This window comes from Barbus barbus (assembly GCF_936440315.1).
Source record: "Barbus barbus genome assembly, chromosome: 10".
Lineage (NCBI taxonomy): Eukaryota > Metazoa > Chordata > Actinopteri > Cypriniformes > Cyprinidae > Barbus > Barbus barbus.
The window spans coordinates 6,161,658-6,179,447 of NC_136738.1; the positions used below are offsets into that span (position 1 = coordinate 6,161,658).

Sequence of the window (17,790 nt, forward strand, 5' to 3'; positions counted from 1 at the left end):
TATATCAGATGGAGGTTGTGCGAGTGAGTAAGTGTGTACCAGCTGGTTTCAGCAGTGTGTGAGGTTGACACTAGGTCTATCAGGCAGGGGTGATGGCAGTGATTCTGTCTCTGGTGTGAAAGCGACGGCAGCAGCAGAGAAGGGCCGCCTGTAGAGCCGCACAGATGCTTAAATAACTGGAAGTAATTTGATTATTCTACCCTTCCAGTTGAGCGCCGAGGCTCTTTGACACTCTGTGAGGCTGGAGCATTTGAGAGGCCAAAGCGGGCACAGCTTGTGTGTATTTACATGTGATCCTAACGCACTACAAATACAGGGGAATGGCCACGATCCAAAACTGACACACAATGAGCGTTAATGCAAGTACAAATTGGCTTTGGCAAGTACATGAAACAGTTTAGCCATCTGGCAACTAACTTGATTAGGAATGGCGAAAAAAGGCTTTAAATAATATCAGTTAATAATTTATGGCTGGGTTATTATCTCAGTTGACCTGCTGTTGTCAGGTGTGGCAAAAAGTTAAATATGGATGCTGGGTGTGTCTGATTGATGTGTAGTGATAGAGTGTGTTTTGGGGAGGTGCGGTGTGTGTGCGCGTGCCAGGCCTCATGAGATATGAGAGCCACTGTGGGTTTATCATTCTGTAAGACTAAACTCTCTCTTTACCTTATCTGGAGATTATCCAGTCCAGTGAGCGCAGCAGTAAAACAGGCCTGGATGAGTCGTGACTGGGCAACTTTCCTAATAAACACCATGGACTGTAATAAAAGAAGGTCATGTAGTTTTTCGCACACGTACATTAATGGACTGCAGAAATGCTGATGTGTGTTTTCTGTCGTCATTGATTGTAGTTATTCCAGAAGTGCAGTATTGGCTTCCCACATGACTCATTTTTGTTTTTAAATACCGTAACACTATATTTCATTAATGACCTCTAAGTTTACAGAGCACTTTACTAAAATGAGTTTTAAATAGTCAATAATATTATTATATGTGTGTGTTTCAGGGTTATTGTAGTGACTAAATCTGAAACTAAACCCATTAAACCAAATCATTTTCATTACTTTAAATAAACATTAGCTAAAGTAAAGTTTTAAAAAATATATATAATTTCAGCTAGTTGCCAAGGCAACATTTCTTATTTTAATTGTTTAACTTTAAATACTAAAATAAAACTAAAAATGAAAAAAAAAAATTATGAAAACAAACCCACATAAAAGAAACAAATTCAACTAACAATGACAAAAACACACAACAAAATAACTAAAACTTTCAAATTAAAATGAAAAACCAAAAATATATAATTAAAAACTTGTTCAAAATAGTTGTCCCATCACTACTTGAGTGCCTTAATTAGTGTCCATGTGACGGTTCTTGCGTGTCTATTCAGTGGTTTATTTCTTTTATCTGACAGAGTTATTTGTTGAGGCCATTGTGCACAGACTTAAGGGAGATGTAAACATGATTGTCTTCCTCTCCTCTGATGCAGATCTACTATACTGGAAAGTATCAGAGCCTCGGTATCAAGCAGGGTGGCCCGTCGGCTGGGAAGTGGGTGGAGCTGCCAATAACGAAGTCGCCCAAGATTGTGCAGTTCTCAGTGGGCCATGACGGCTCCCACGCCCTGCTGGTGGCGGAGGATGGGAGCGTCTTCTTCACGGGCTCCGCCAGCAAAGGGGAGGATGGAGAGTCAAGTATGATGGAAATTATTATCATGTACATACTTGATCTGTGATAATGATGTTTTAGCACATAGATCAACGCTTGTGATGGTGTCTGTTTTTAGCAAAGAGCAGGAGACAACCAAAGCCCTACAAACCCAAGAAGATGATCAAACTCGAGACCAAGACGGCCATCTACACGGCCTGCAACAATGGCAGTAGCAGCATTGTCACTAAAGATGGAGAGCTCTACATGTTTGGCAAGGATGCCATTTACAGCGACAGTACCTGTAAGTGCCACCTGCCAGATGCCCGTTAAAGATGGCAGGGATGAAATGATGACCTGTCATAATGCTGTCTGTAAGACTGTATATCTGTCTCCTGTGGGAGAGATTATTTAGAGCCAGTACATGCTCCACATTCACAAAAAGGAGGATATATTTAGAAAGCACCATATTTGGATGTTCAGACTAAGTACATAACTGTTTTTATTTTTATTTTTTTCTTAAAATGAGTTCCCTGCCAGCTTAACTTTGCTGATATATCAAATATTTCTGCAGGTCATGCTCTGCATCCGGGATACTCAGTTTGCAGTTCATTGAGTCATTTTTTTTTTTAATAAAGAACAATTTTAGGATATAAAAATACGATCATCACCAATTGGTGCATAGTGACCTCTTGCTGCATATTCATAAATAAATTGTAATGTATAAAAGCTCAATAACTGAAATCATGAAGCCTACATACAATTTAACATCAGTTTATTAAGTTCAACAAAAAAAATACATGTTTAGGCATTATGAAATCAGTTTTATTTTTCCAAATTTCGTGTTTTCCTTTTTAATTTTTCTGGATTCCGTTTTAATGGTTTAATTAAATGTTAATACTCATAGAGCATGTTTAATCAACTAATTTGATAAAACCTTACCCATTTAATAATTTATTGCAATTTTTACAATATTAGAGCCCTATGAATTGTTTATCTTTTCAGATATTGTTGTCATTATAATTGTTTTCTGGAATTCTGATTTAATACAAATTTATTATAACAAACCGTGTTAATCAAATGAAAGGCATACACCAATAGCAGTTTAATTAAGCTTTTAAAATGAAATCAATTGAAAATATAACATTTCCATGGATTTGGTTTTTCTTGTAAATTCATTTTTATGACTGGATTCCATGTTTCTGTCAGTTTTCCACATCGCCGAAATCATTTGGCCCTACATTTAGCAGCAAGTATTTGTAATGTACTATCTGATTGTGAATCATCTCTGACTGTACAGAATTGTAATCAGTTTGATTTCATGTGTATCAAATTTGCACATTAGAAAATTTACTTTACTTCTGAAAAATAAGTAAGTTGTGATTGGTGAATTTTGAAATTTAAGTATCTTCTCTCTTGCCAGCTGCTTCATTTTAAACTATTATGGGTGAGTTATTGTAACGATTAATTTGTTTCTGTCCTCTCACCATCACAGGTCAGGTGTCAGATCTGAAGGGACACTTTGTAACTCAGGTTGCCATGGGAAAAGCTCACACCTGTGTCCTGACCAAGAGCGGAGAGGTGTGGACATTTGGAGTGAACAACAAGGGCCAGTGTGGTCGAGACACTGGAGCCATGAGCCAGGCAGGGAAGGGTGAGGGCTTTTCGCACTTTTCATGAAAATTATACATTAGCAAAAGCCGTGAATATTCCTGACCATCTTCATAAAATTGCACCAAATAGAGTGATTGTTAGGTCATTTTTCCTGATCTTATGTTGTGCTTCTTTCACAAAACTATAAAAGGGAAAAGGTTATTATTACAGTTGATTCTGACATGCTATGATTATTCACAGACTGTGTGGTCAGCTGCGTTTGAAAGGGTGTTTGTGATAGTTGATGTTTTCCTGCCATAGCGTTTGGAGTGGAGAACATGGCCACCGCAATGGACGAGGACTTGGAGGACGAGCTGGATGAGAAAGAGGAGAAATCTATGATGTGTCAGCCAGGCATGCACAAGTGGAAACTGGACCAGTGTATGGTGTGCACCGTGTGTGGAGACTGCACCGGATACGGAGCCAGCTGTGTGAGCAGCGGCCGACCTGACAGAGTGCCAGGAGGGTGAGAGAAACCAAACAACACACACATGATTACACACAGCACCAGACATGTTTACACAGATCACCATTATCCAGCTATTGACAATATTCAGAATAAGAAATTGACATGAAAGCAGTATGTTTTTTGGTCCACATAAAGTAATGTGGTTGAAGCGAGAACAAGTAAAAAGAACTCTTGCACTTGAAAAGACATTAGCTCACTATTTAAAAAAATAGTTTAACAAAAAATTAAAATTTACCTTCAGGCCATCTGAGATGTAGAAGAGTTTGCTTCTTAATCTGAACAGATTTGGAGAAATTTATCATTATCACCAATGGATCCTCTGCTGTGAATGGGTGCCGTCAGAATTAGAGTCCAAACAGCTGATAAAAACATCATAATAATTCACAAGTCACCAACACAACTCCAGTTCATCGATTTGCATCCTGTGAAGTGAAAAGCTGCAAATTCAAGGAACAAATTCATTTTTAAGATTTTTTTTTTTTACTTCAAACCATTGCTACCAGATAAAATATAGAGAGTCCTCTATCAATAATATTGCTTTCTCCAGTGAAAAAGTCGTCTTGTCTGTATCAGGAGAGAAATATGCACAGTTCAAGCACCACAAGCAAAAACAGTTCCTAAGAATTAATCTGTTCATTTTAATGTGAGACGGCAACAGGTGATGCACTTTTTTGCTGGAGAAGTTTTATTATGGGATGTGGCCTGATGTTCTCTCCAGAAGCGACCGTTTAAAATGAAAAAATCCTAATGATGGGTTTATTACAAACATGAATCTTTTCACTTCACAACTCATTAATTGATGGTATGGAGTGGTGTGGATTACTTGTGGATTATTGTGATCAGCTGTTTGTACTCTCACGCTGACAGCACCCATTCACTGCAGAGGATCCATTGGTGAGCAAGTGATCTAAATCAGTTCCTGCTATTCCTTTAAACCCTAAGACGACATGCTTAGACATGCTTCTTTAGACTGAGCGAAGGCTGATTTTTCAAAAAAACCAATGATAAAAAGTAGAAAAACACTGAAAAATGTACTTAATGCTGTAATGAGGTTTTGTTACTTTCTATTTTTGAAATTTACTGCTGCAGTTCGTTGCATCAATGTTAGTCCTTATCCATTTATTTGTGTCTGTCCTCTGCAGGATTTGTGGCTGCGGTTCTGGTGAGTCAGGCTGTTCGTCATGTGGCTGCTGTAAGGCTTGTGCCAGAGAGCTGGATGGTCAGGAGGCCAGACAGAGAGGAATCTTTGATGCTGTAAAGGAAATGATACCACTGGACCTGCTGTTAGGTACTGAGGTGTCATCCAATCCCATTCATTACAGTTTCATATCCATCAAATCACATCCCTTTCCTGTCTGCGGGCCACGTTCATGTCATATGCTCAACCATACTGTCTTCATGCATGAAATATTAAGCTTAGGAAGGGGTGGAATGAAAATGTAACAATTACTCTTTGAACAAACAACATTTTTAAAATATAATACAATAACCATGAGGAAAAAAAAAATGTAAGGATAATAATACTTATAATAATAATTGTATTTCATTTATTTGTTTGTTTGTCAAAAGGAAAGAGGCAAATAGAAGAAAAGAAAAATCAGTTTTACATATTGGCTCTTGAACATTATATTAAATGTATAAATATATATATACATTTATCATATATACAGATATTTATACATATATACATATATATACAGTGCCCTCCATAAGTATTGGAACAGTAAAGACAAAATTGCTCTGTTGGCTGTGGAGTCAAGACATTTGCAAATATGATTAAAAGATTAATATGAGACTAAACTACAGAATGTCACATTTTATTATTAGCCGTTTCAACGCATACATGTTTTACTAAATAAAAAGAGCAGCACTTTTAGAGTTCATCCCCCTCATTGATGTGAGCATAAGTATTGGGACAGTTAAACATAAGGCAGATATAAAAGATTAAAAGCTATCATTTAGTTGCAGATCCCTTGCGCACAATCACAGCAGTGAGTCTGTGACCCATAGACATCACCAGACTCTTGGTCTCATCCTTTCAAATACTTTTCCCAGCCTTTAATGCAGCCAATCCTAATTGTTGCTTGTTTTGGGGAGTTTCTGCCTTTACTCTCCTCTTCAGCTGGTGAAATTCATGTTTGAGATTGACTTGGGCAATATAAGACTTTCCATTTCTTTGCCCTTATAAATTCATTGACTGAACTGGCAGGGTGTTTTGGGTCATGGTCCTGATGCAATATGAAGCACTTCCCAATGAATCTGGTGGCATTTTCTTGAATATTGGTAGGCAAGATGGTTTTGTACCCTTCCACATTCATTCTGCTACTGTCATCATACATTAAGTCATCAGTAAAGTTGAGAGGGCCTGTTCCACACCACCTCCACCATGCTTTACAGATGAGGCTGTATGCTTGGGATCATTTGCAGTTCCCTTTTTTTTCCTGCATTTTTGCTTTCCCATCACTTAGATAAAGGTTCATCTTTGTCTCATCGGTCCATAAACACAGTTACAAAACTCTTCTGGCTCACCTTTGTGCTTTTTTGCAAACTCTAATCTTGCCTTTGTATTTTTGGTGCTGGTCAGAGGTTTGCATCTTGCTGTGTAGCATCTGTAATTCTGTGTCAAAGTCTCCTGAGGACAGTAGATTGTCAGAGCATCACCCCAGCTTTCTGGAAGTTGTTGGTGATTTTACAGACACGTCTTTTAGGGTTCATTTTCATAGCGTTTTTGATTTGTCTGTCATCAACTGCTGTTGTTTTCTCAGCTGATCAGGTCGTTGGTTGCTGGTGGTTTCCAAACTCCTGATTTCTCCATGCCCTTTGTTTTTGCTATAGCTCTAATTGACTACCTCTTTTCTTTTAGCATCCAAATTGCTTGCTTTTCTCTCAAAGTCAGCTCCCTCATCTTCATCCTGGTTTGTGAGTGTCATCATTGAATGCAAGATTCAGAATGCAGAAGTAATGGACATAACTGATACAACACATTCCCTGCGTTTAATATCTGAAGAATTAATGCAACAGGACACAGCTGATCACTGAGAAAAACCTGTGAGGCAACTGTTCCAATACTTATGCTCACATCAGATAGAGGGATGAAACTCTAAAAGTGCTGAACTTCTTAGCTGGTAAAACATCTGTGTGTTGAATCACCCAATAATAAAATGTGACATTCTGTAGTTTTGTCTCATATTAATCTTTTAATCATATTTGTAAATGGCTTGACTCCACAGCCAACAGAGCAATTTTGTCTTTACTGTTCCAATACTTTTGAAGGGCAGTGTGTGTGTGTGTGTGTATGTATGTATGTATGTATATATATATATATATATATATATATATATATATATATATATATATATATATATATATATATATATATATATATATATATATATATATATATATATATATATACATATATATATATATATATATATATACATATATATATACATATATATATATATATACATATATATATATATATATATATATATATATATATACACATATATATATATATATATATATATATATATATATATATATATACATGATATAATTTATATATATATATATATATACATGATATAATTTATATATATATATATATATATATATATATATATATATATATATATATATATATATATATATATACATGATATAATTTATATGAATAATTTATATATATGCACGTAAATACATGTAAATATTTTCAAAATATATGCTGTATGTGTGTCTTTATATATACATTATAAATATACACAGTATACATATGTGTACTGTGTTTATTAGGGTTGGGCCAATAAACGATGCCATCGCCAATAGCTGATAGACATCGCGATGTTGAGCCGATATCGTGATCTCTCCCCCATACCCCCCGCAATCGGCCGCATCCCAGTACCGTGTTTGGAAAGAAAATGATGTGTACTACGGAACCCTAAAGGGAATAAATACGAGATGGGAGGAAAATATATATTTCAATACTTTCTCTCGCAGTTATATCATTGGGTAATTATACTGTATTGTATACAATTGCAGGCATCAGGGAGCCGCTATTATACCTGGCATTAAAACTGCTTTTGAATGCACGATCGCTTTTTAGTTTCACTTTCACTTTCGAGATTCACGATTGCGCAAGTTACTGTTTATACTATGGAGCGGCAGCACTTACCACACATTTTACAAGTTTAGATGTTTCTCAGTGGTGCTGAGGATCTGCAAACCATTCGCCATGGTCCTTAGTCATCTCTCCTTACTCTGTTTATGTGGTAAGTGAAATTTTATGTACTGTAATGTAACAGGCAACCGTTAGCAATCGTTATGTGTTTCCCGTGTTTTTCTGAGTATGTATTCACGTTTCGGGCACACCCCCTAGCTCCCCCCGCTCCCCGATGTCATTGTCCCTCGCGATGTTTCACTGTAGACATCGTCCGATGCCAATTTTGTAGACATAGCCCAACCCTAGTGTTTATTTATTTATTTATTTTTTGTTAACAACTGTTTATTCAGTTTTATTTTTTGGAACAGTAGTACAAAACAAAAAGCAATTGTACAAATTTAAAACCCAACCCATCCCACCCCTTGGTAGACTTAGAAAATAAATAAATAAATAAATAACATAAAATAAATAATAATAATAAACACATGAATTAATATTAATAGCTAAACAAATAACAATAAAATAATTTTGTCAAAGATTTTAGAAAAGAAGACACAACATTAAAAGCTGAATGCCATGAATGTACAGTTTTCATGTTAGAATGTACAGTTTTCATGTTAGATCCATGTATACAAGAAGTAGAGAGTTCCATTGAGATAATGTCCAACAAATACACAGTCCAGGTTCATCTGTCCATTGTGTGAGGAGGATTCCAACGGTTGACTAGCAATTTGTTTGCTGCTGTGAGAGCAGCTAACAGTAAAGATCTTTGTTGGATATATATATTATATATATAAATATATTTAATACATAAACGGCATATTTTTCTTAAATATTTACATGCATGTGTTATACACACACACAGTAAATATACACACTACATACTCATATATTGTGTAAACAAAAACTTTTATTTTGGATGCGATTAATCATGATTAATATATGTATAGTGTATGTATGTGTATATGTGTATATGTGTGTGTGTGTGTGTGTGTGTGTGTGTGTGTGTGTAATATTTGCATTGCAGCATTCATAAAAACCAAATTAGGCAGTCTCTAATTTGTACTGTCATGTGGTGTACAGTTATACTGCCCAGTCCTAATGCAGATCATCAGTCACTGGCTGTTTGGCAGTATCATCTCTGTATATTTGCCTAGTGAAGCAGCACTGTGTGTGTGTTTTGTTGGCATCATCTCTCTGCTCTTGTCTCTCACTATCTTGCGTTGCATCTCATGCTCATCATTCACCTTCCTGTGTTGTTTCTCATTTGTCTCCTCCGTTGGCCGCGCCTGTGCTGGACCTCTGTTATTTTAGCTGTGCCTGTCCCTCCTCCCCCAGGCGTCAATATAGAGGAGCACACCCAGATTCGACAGGAGGAGAAAAGACAACGCATCAACCGCCGGCACCGGCTGGAAGAGGGCCGAGGTATGACGCCTACATGACCAGACCCCACAGTAAACTCAAACACTCCACATATGTGACACACAAATATGCTACTGCATTATGGTGCAGTTCTTTTATTCTTCAAAGTATTTTACAATGTAAAACCAGGGCTCGGTGATGTATCAAATTTTGCAATATATTTAAGTTTATTTTTGCAGCTGATATACACTACTGATTAAAGTGCCCCTGTTATGGATTTTTGAAAATGACCTTTCATGCAGTGTGCAACAAAGTGAATGAAAACATCCTGCAAAGATTTAAATCTGAAAGTGCACCGTGTATAAAGTTATTGTCTCTCAAAAGAAAGAGTCGACTCTGAATCAATGAAACGAGTCGTTTTTAAAAACGAATCCCAAGCCCTTTCATGTTGACATCAAAATGAAACATTAGGATATTGCCCGCCCACTTGTTGGTCTTTTCGTGTTGGTCTGAATGAAAATGCAAATTCATTCTTTGCCACTAGATGCCGCTTTTGGAGCGGTAAAATAGCGGTTTCCCTGGTAACGGCTGTGCACAAAGCAGCACTGTGCTCACAAACACTGCTTTATCAGGCATTGCAGGCATGATGATATTAAAATGAGACCAATTGGGCCAATCACTGCAGATTAGCATCACTCAAAGGAGGGGTTTGGAAAAATTAATTGTTGAGCGAATCGTTTGGGAGTCCTTGAGCAAGTAAGGTAAAAATAAATGCATATTTTGAGGCAATGAAAGTATTTTTTGACCTTGCATGCATGTCAACCTGTTGTTGGAGACTCCCAAAACCAAAATATGAACCTTTCATTACCCATAATAGGGGCACTTTAAAAGTTTGGGGTCAATAATTGAAAGGCATCTCTTATGCTCTCTGAGGCTGCAATTAATCAAAAATGCAGTAAAAACGTAATATCGTGAAATATTATTACAGCTTAAATTATTACAGTTTTCTATTTTAAATTTATTGCTCTTGATGCAAAGCTGAATTTTAAGCATATATTACTTGTTTTTTCCCCCCAGAAACATCTAATCACAATCCATTCTCCAGTTCTTTCATTTACAAACTTATTATGAGCACATCATACATTTTCCATAAAATTTTCCTCTGGGTTCAAAGGTGGAGTATTATTACCTACTCGATAATACTCCAAAGCGGCCTGATCATTCAAACTTTCAGCGTTACCTTCTACTTCACATGTGCTTGTTTCCTCTGGGACTGGGTTGCTTGTGGATGTTCGCTTCTCGCTTGTGTTCTCACTATATACCATGTGTTATATACCATGTTTTATTTTCCATTTGTGAGATGCTTTGCCCCATGCATGTGAAAGTTTCTCTTTCCCCTCATAGGCCCCCTTGTTTTCCCTGGTCCCCTTTTTATGAACCAGCGTGAGCAGGTGCTAGCCAGACTAAGACCCCTTCAGGCCTTTAAGCTAATGCGGGAGAAACTCAAAGGTACTGCGGTCTTCACTACAGACTCCACCTGGAGCCCCATAATGCCCCTCTCTCTCCCTTCCTTCAACAAACTCTACTCTGCTGCCTCTTCTAGCTTTCTCTGGACAGAGTAGCGTCTCTCTATCTGCATCTCTTCCTCTGTCTCTCTGGTGAAAGGAAAAAAAAACTACATCATTTTACTACCTCTATTCTCTTCTAACATAATAGTCATATGTTGTATGTTGTGCTCGGTGCGTTTGTTAAACAATTAAACCCTGCCGTCAGGTGGAAAATATCACTATTAAACCAAACACGGCTCTTCTTTCTGAACTGTAGCAGGGCTAGAGATTTGTCATGCCACTTTAATTGCAAAAAATAAATAAATTAAAAAGCAGTGGCCAAATGTGGTGTCTTAACTTAAAACTGAGATGTAATTTGCTATTTTAAGCAATCATTTTGAGTCAAGATTAGTTTTTCACAAGGGCTTAAAATAAATCCTAGTGCTTGGCCAATATAAATAGAACATTATGCCTTGTAGTTATTTTAAGAAACATTGAAATAATAGCCATGCTGAATCTCCATCTGAATGTGTCTAAATATTTGGCCAAAGCAACCAATCCAGTATCAGAGATTTTGTTTATTATTAAAGAAATATTTCACCTAAATATTGTCATTGTTCATGTCATTGTGATGCGTCGCAGCCGACTTCTTTTTTCCATTTTATGACGAGTGGAAAGCAGTGTTATGATGCAATATCGTCTCCTACCACGTTGTAGTGTGAATCTGTGACCGATACTGGATTATTAACCGTATTATCATATGTGTAGAATTAACATGATATCAATATATATTTTTTTGAATATTACAATTATTGCCAAGACTCCTATTTTCCATCTTCTCCCATTATAGCTATTGAATATCATAATCCATTCAGTATAAACCACATGATGTTGCCTGCAAGAACCCATTTAAACTTGAAGGCAATTAAAAAAGATTTCAGAGATGAATTAACAACGATTATTATTAGCTGTCAGTCAGTATTAGTGAATTATCAACAATTAATTAAAGATTATTAAATGAATAATTAATGAATTTATATTATTTGTATGATTTAATTGTTATTATCATTAAATTATTAAAGATGAATTAATGTGACAGCATATAGGTTTTGGAATGACATAAAACAGAAAAGTCTGTTCATGTAAAATATAATTTAACCACATTGCACCAGTGAATACAGATACCTGTTGGTCTTTTACAAGGTCTCTAAACCCGTCTATATATATATTTCGTAATATTCTATCAGATATGAACAAATATATTTTAAATATGTGGGGCATTTTTGTCACTTTTAGTGGCATTTTTGCGCTGAATCCTGAATTTGTGACCTTGGTCTAAATGTAACACTATGTTCTCTTGTATAAAATGTATTATATGTATATTTCTGCATGCAGGGGACACAGATCTGTACTTATTTTTACACTGTGTCATGGCACATTTACTGATCTACACTATTTTAATCAGTGTGGAGTGAAAGGAGCCCACTTTTTCTCTGTTCCTTCGTTGGAATTGTGCCTCCAATCAATGCCAAATCTTTTATTAACCCCTGATAGAGAGAGTTTAAGGTTGTATATAATCACTACTTCCCGCTCAGTTTATCTTCTCTCCTTTGCTCTGTTCCACCTCTGTCCACGCATGCCAATATTTAATTTCTTCTCTGTTTTTCTCCTTTCCTCTGAGGCACCAGATCATTTCTCTTCCCAGGTCGTTAACAGTCCCCGGCTTCACTCGCTGCTTTTAGACATCCATCTCGTCTCTCGCTGTCCTTGTCTGCCCTTTACTGCTCCTCTGTCCGCACAGGCTCACTCTCTCTTCTGTGTTACAGATGGCAGCAGTGAACGCGGGGACAAAGATGCCAGTAAGATCACTACATATCCTCCTGGGGCTGTACGCTTCGACTGTGAGCTTCGAGCTGTGCAGGTCAGCTGCGGTTTCCACCACTCCGGTGAGTCAAGATCACATCTGACCTTGATATTGTGACAGGAGGCCATTGTTCATGTTCCTCATCATTACTTTGGGTCAATATTTGATGTTCCTGTTTTTTTGATATGCCAAGTATGAATTGAAGTCATGTGTCCATTTGTAATGGTAAACCTGTTTTTTGGCAGTGGTGTTAATGGAGAATGGAGATGTTTACACCTTTGGGTATGGACAGCATGGACAACTTGGACATGGAGATGTTAATTCTAGGTAATGAGGGTTTAAAGGGAATGCAGTTATCTAAGCTTGTAGTGATAACAGTTGTCAATCTCCAAAAATTACAATCAGCCTAAAAGTATCATAAAATAGCCCAGGACTGTCTGTCTCTCTATGCATGCAGGAAAATTAATTAATAACAAATAAATGTAATTTTCTTTTAATTATATATTGTAATTATTTTTTAAACATTTTTATTATTTGTTATTTTAATTATTAAATTGTATTTATTGTATGCATTTTTGTATTTTATCTAATTATTTATTTTAAATATCTGTGTTTATTTGAATATATTTTTACATTTTATTTTATTAAATGTAATTAGTTAATCGTTTCATTTCAATTTAATTGTATTTATTTTATGTGTTTATATATTTATCTATTTTACTTACATAATTTTGAATATCTTTATTTTATATTATAAAGTTATTCATTTATTTATTTTAAATAGGTATTTATTGAACTTTTTAATTTTCTTTTTAAAGTTTTTAATTGTTTATTTTTATTTATATGCTTTATTTGAATATTTAGTTGTATTATTTTAATAAATTATATTTATTTTATGTATTTATATATTTTATGCATACAATTATTTTAAATACAGTGCCCTCCATGAGTATTGGAACAGTAAAGACAAAATTGCTCTGTTGGCTGTGGAGTCAAGACATTTGCAAATATGATTAAAAGATGAATATGAGACAAAACTACAGAATGTCACATTTTATTATTAGCCGTTTCAACACATACATGTTTTACCAAATAAAAAGAACAGCACTTTTAGAGTTCATCCCACTCATTGATGTGAGCATAAGTATTGGGACAGTTGAACATAAGGCAGATATAAAAGATTAAAAGCTATTATTTAGTTGCAGATCCCTTGCGCACAATCACAGCAGTGAGTCTGTGACCCATAGACATCACCAGACTCTTGGTCTCATCCTTTGAAATACTTTCCCAGCCTTTAATGCAGCCAATTCCAATTGTTGCTTGTTTTGGGGAGTTTCTGCCTTTACTCTCCTCTTCAGCTGGTGAAATTCATGTTCAATCAGATTTAAATCTGGAGATTGACTTGGGCAATCTAAGACTTTCCATTTCTTTGCCATTATAAATTCATTGACTGAACTGGCAGGGTGTTTTGGGTCATTGTCCTGATGCAATATGAAGCACTTCCCAATGAATCTGGTGGCATTTTCTTGAATATTGGTAGGCCAGATGGTTTTGTACTCTTCCAAATTCATTCTGCTACTGTCATCATACATTAAGTCATCAGTAAAGTTGAGAGGGCCTGTTCCAGAGACAGCCATGCATGCCCATGCCACGACACCACGCTTTACAGATGAGGCTGTATGCTTGGGATCATTTGCAGTTCCTTTTTTTTTCTCCACATTTTTGCTTTCCCATCACTTAGATAAAGGTTCATCTTTGTCTCATCGGTCCATAAACACAGTTCCAAAACTTTTCTGGCTCACCTTTGTGCTTTTTTGCAAACTCTAATCTTGCCTTTCTATTTTTGGTGCTGGTCAGAGGTTTGCATCTTGCTGTGTAGCATCTGTAATTCTGTGTCAAAGTCTCCTGAGGACAGTAGATTGTCAGAGCATCACCCCAGCTTTCTGAAAGTTGTTGGTGATTTTACAGACATGTCTTTTAGGGTTCATTTTCACAGCTTTTATGATTTGTCTGTCATCAACTACTGTTGTTTTCTCAGCTGATCAGGTAGTTGTTGGTTGCTGGTGTCGCTGGTGGTTTCCAAACTCTTGATTTCTCCATGCCCTTTATTTTTGCTATAGCTCTAATTGACTTCCTCTTTTCTTTTAGCATCCAAATTGCTTGCTTTTCTCTCAAAGTCAGCTCCCTCATCTTCATCCTGGTTTGCATGTGTCATCATTGAAGATTCAGAATACAGAAGTAATGGATATAACTGATACAACACATTCCCTGCTTTTAATATCTGAAGAATTAATGCAACAGGACACAGCTGATCACTGAGAAAGAACTGTTTCAATACTTATGCTCACATCAGATAGAGGGATGAAACTCTAAAAGTGCTGAACTTCTTAGCTGGTAAAACATCTGTGTGTTGAATCATCCAATAATAAAATGTGACATTCTGTAGTTTTGTCTCATATTCATCTTTTAATCATATTTGTAAATGTCTTGACTCCACAGCCAACAGAGCAATTTTGTCTTTACTGTTCCAATACTTTTGTAGGGCACTATGTATTTTAAATAATTCATATATTTATATTTGTAATATTTTTTTAATTATTTGTTCATTTTTAAAATGTACTTATTTAATTTAATTGTGTTTATTTTGTATATTTATGTGTTTTATGTAGTAATTTTAAATATTTATTTGTTGGTTTTATATTTATTTAATATTTTTTAATACACAATTATTTATTTTATAAATAAAAATAAAATATTTATTTTAATAGTTTTTTATTTTAATTTGAATGATTTACTTATTTCAATTAATTATTTAATTAAAATCTTTAATTTTATCAAATTTAAATTGATAGCAAACAAACTATAACAACTTGAAGAAAACCTATGCTACTTTGATTTTTGTCCAAACACACAGAGGGTCTCCCACTCTGGTGCAAGCTCTGCCCGGCCCCAGTACTCAGGTGATGGCAGGCAGTAACCACACTGCAGTGCTTCTCATGGATGGACAGGTCTTCACCTTCGGGAGTTTCTCAGTAAGTTAGCTGTTTCCCCCTGAAACTTGTTGTCTCATCAGTCAAGTTCAGATTTTTTCCATCCATTTCTATCCATATGTTAGTTATCTGAAGATATATCTCATGTTGTCTCAACAGAAAGGACAGTTAGGACGGCCCATCCTAGACATGCCCTACTGGAACGCCAAGCCCTCTCCGATGCCCAACATTGGCGCCAAGTACGGTCGAAAAGCCACGTGGATCGGGGCTAGCGGTGATCAAACCTTCCTTAGAATTGATGAGGCACTAATCAATTCCCACATCCTGGCCACCTCTGAGATTTTCGCCAGCAAACACATCATAGGTATACTCTCTTGTTGACTCCCTTTTGTGGTTTAAAAAGCCTATGCGTTGTTTCTCACATTAAAGCATTTGACTATTCCCTCCCATTCTGGTCTTTCTAGGTTTGGTTCCAACATCAGTATCGGAGCCTCCTCCCTTCAAATGTCTACTGATCAACAAACTGGATGGGAGCTGCCGCACCTTCAATGACTCAGAGCAGGAGGATCTCCAGGGTTTTGGCCTCTGTTTGGACCCTGTCTATGATGTCATCTGGAGGTGAGGCTCATCTGTAGTCAGCTGACTCGTAATGATGCCATTACGATCATGTCACCTAAAAAAACACTGTACACAATTTCTCAGGGTTTCAGAGGTCGACATCTGTTCTGCAGACAATAAATCATAATTTATATAAAACATATTGGTAATATATCTCTAACAATGACCCAAACTATATCTTCTCACTTCAAGCCATCTTGTTCTTCTTCCAGGTTCCTACCTGCCACGCGTGAGATATGCTGCTATAACGCGGTGATAGCAGATGCCCGTGTGCCCAGTCCCTCGGACATCCAGGCCCTCTGCAGCATCCTGAGTCCTGAGCTGGCTCTGCCCTCGGGCTCCCACGCCACCACCACCCGCTCCCACGGAGCGCTGCACATCTTGGGTACGACAACAGCTCAGCTGTACTACTGTTTAATGTGCAGTTCACAGCACTCTCTTGTCGAGCAGGATCTCAAAACCTGTCAGGAATGAAGTCACGTGATGGCAGGACATTCAAAGCTTGCTAGCTGTTTCTCCTTGAACTCAGCTGTACAGAGAGGAAATGGTGCTGGTTGACTGGCATTGTCTTAGAAAGATTGACAGTCTTTGAATTTTGTCTGTCAAATCAAATTTACCTGTATCTTTTGAGAATAAGATATCATTTTACTGTGGAAACACATTGTAACTTTCAGAACTTCTTCTCCAGTTAAAAAAAGCATCTCCCTCTGAGTTTTGTAGCTTACTACGTTTACACATCAGCCACACGCAATTCAGAGGAATTAGGATAGATGCCATTATTCTAATGCTGAACAGAATAATAGTTGAAAAGCATAAATTATGGTTAAATCAGCCAAACTTTTGCTATTTCTGACTGTGTGTAGCACCTACTGCTCTTCAGATCCTTAAGGTTGGAATATGCTACATGACTTTTGCCCAGATTTTTCTTGAATTTACAGTCCGGAGAAGTCGGCACTAGTTTCCAAAAGTCAGAGCCAGTCTGCAGATGTTGCTTGATTTGTGTTGCCAGATCACAGGAAATCATGTAGTGTATGATGGGAACAGACTCTCTTTTTAGCTTCAGACTATGATTCTATCCAGTCAGAGTAGATCAAATGTTTGATATTTTGAGCTGATTTTGGAGCACATACCGTTTTCATGTGTTATGAATCTTCTAGCAACTAGGTCTCTTCAGATCTGTTCAGATTTTAAAAGTTCTGTAGTGCATTCCAGCCCATAAGCATTACAAATCAATGGCTTAAACGGATAGTTCACCCAAAAATGCGAATTCTATCAATAATTACTCACCCTCATGTCGTTCCAAACCTGTAAGACCTTCGTTCATTTTGGAACAAAAATTAAGATATTTTTGATGAAATTTGAGAGCTCTCTGACCTCCCATAGACAGCAACACAACTACCACGTTCAAGACCCAGAAAGGACATAATTAAAATAGTTCATGTGACATCAAAGACTGACACGAAAGAGAAGAATTG

The 17,790-nt window shown here is 36.6% G+C and overlaps 1 protein-coding gene across 13 annotated transcripts in view; it reads left to right on the top strand.

Moving 5' to 3' along the window:
• The window catches only part of LOC306875968 (E3 ubiquitin-protein ligase MYCBP2-like), a 108,966-nt gene that overhangs the window by 34,084 nt on the left and 57,092 nt on the right, over positions 1–17,790 (top strand). For 10 of the 13 annotated variants that reach the window (XM_079426804.1, XM_079426809.1, XM_079426814.1 and 7 more), the window contains exons 12-24: positions 1,490–1,694; positions 1,787–1,951; positions 3,143–3,301; positions 3,562–3,766; positions 4,912–5,057; positions 9,249–9,359; positions 10,701–10,805; positions 12,670–12,789; positions 12,953–13,034; positions 15,622–15,739; positions 15,857–16,061; positions 16,162–16,315; positions 16,528–16,700. In XM_079426804.1, coding sequence (XP_079282930.1) covers positions 1,490–1,694; positions 1,787–1,951; positions 3,143–3,301; positions 3,562–3,766; positions 4,912–5,057; positions 9,249–9,359; positions 10,701–10,805; positions 12,670–12,789; positions 12,953–13,034; positions 15,622–15,739; positions 15,857–16,061; positions 16,162–16,315; positions 16,528–16,700 — 1,948 coding nt within the window. The remainder of the gene's footprint in view (positions 1–1,489; positions 1,695–1,786; positions 1,952–3,142; positions 3,302–3,561; positions 3,767–4,911; positions 5,058–9,248; positions 9,360–10,700; positions 10,806–12,669; positions 12,790–12,952; positions 13,035–15,621; positions 15,740–15,856; positions 16,062–16,161; positions 16,316–16,527; positions 16,701–17,790) is intronic. The other 3 variants (XM_079426810.1, XM_079426808.1, XM_079426811.1) reach the window with 2 other exon arrangements.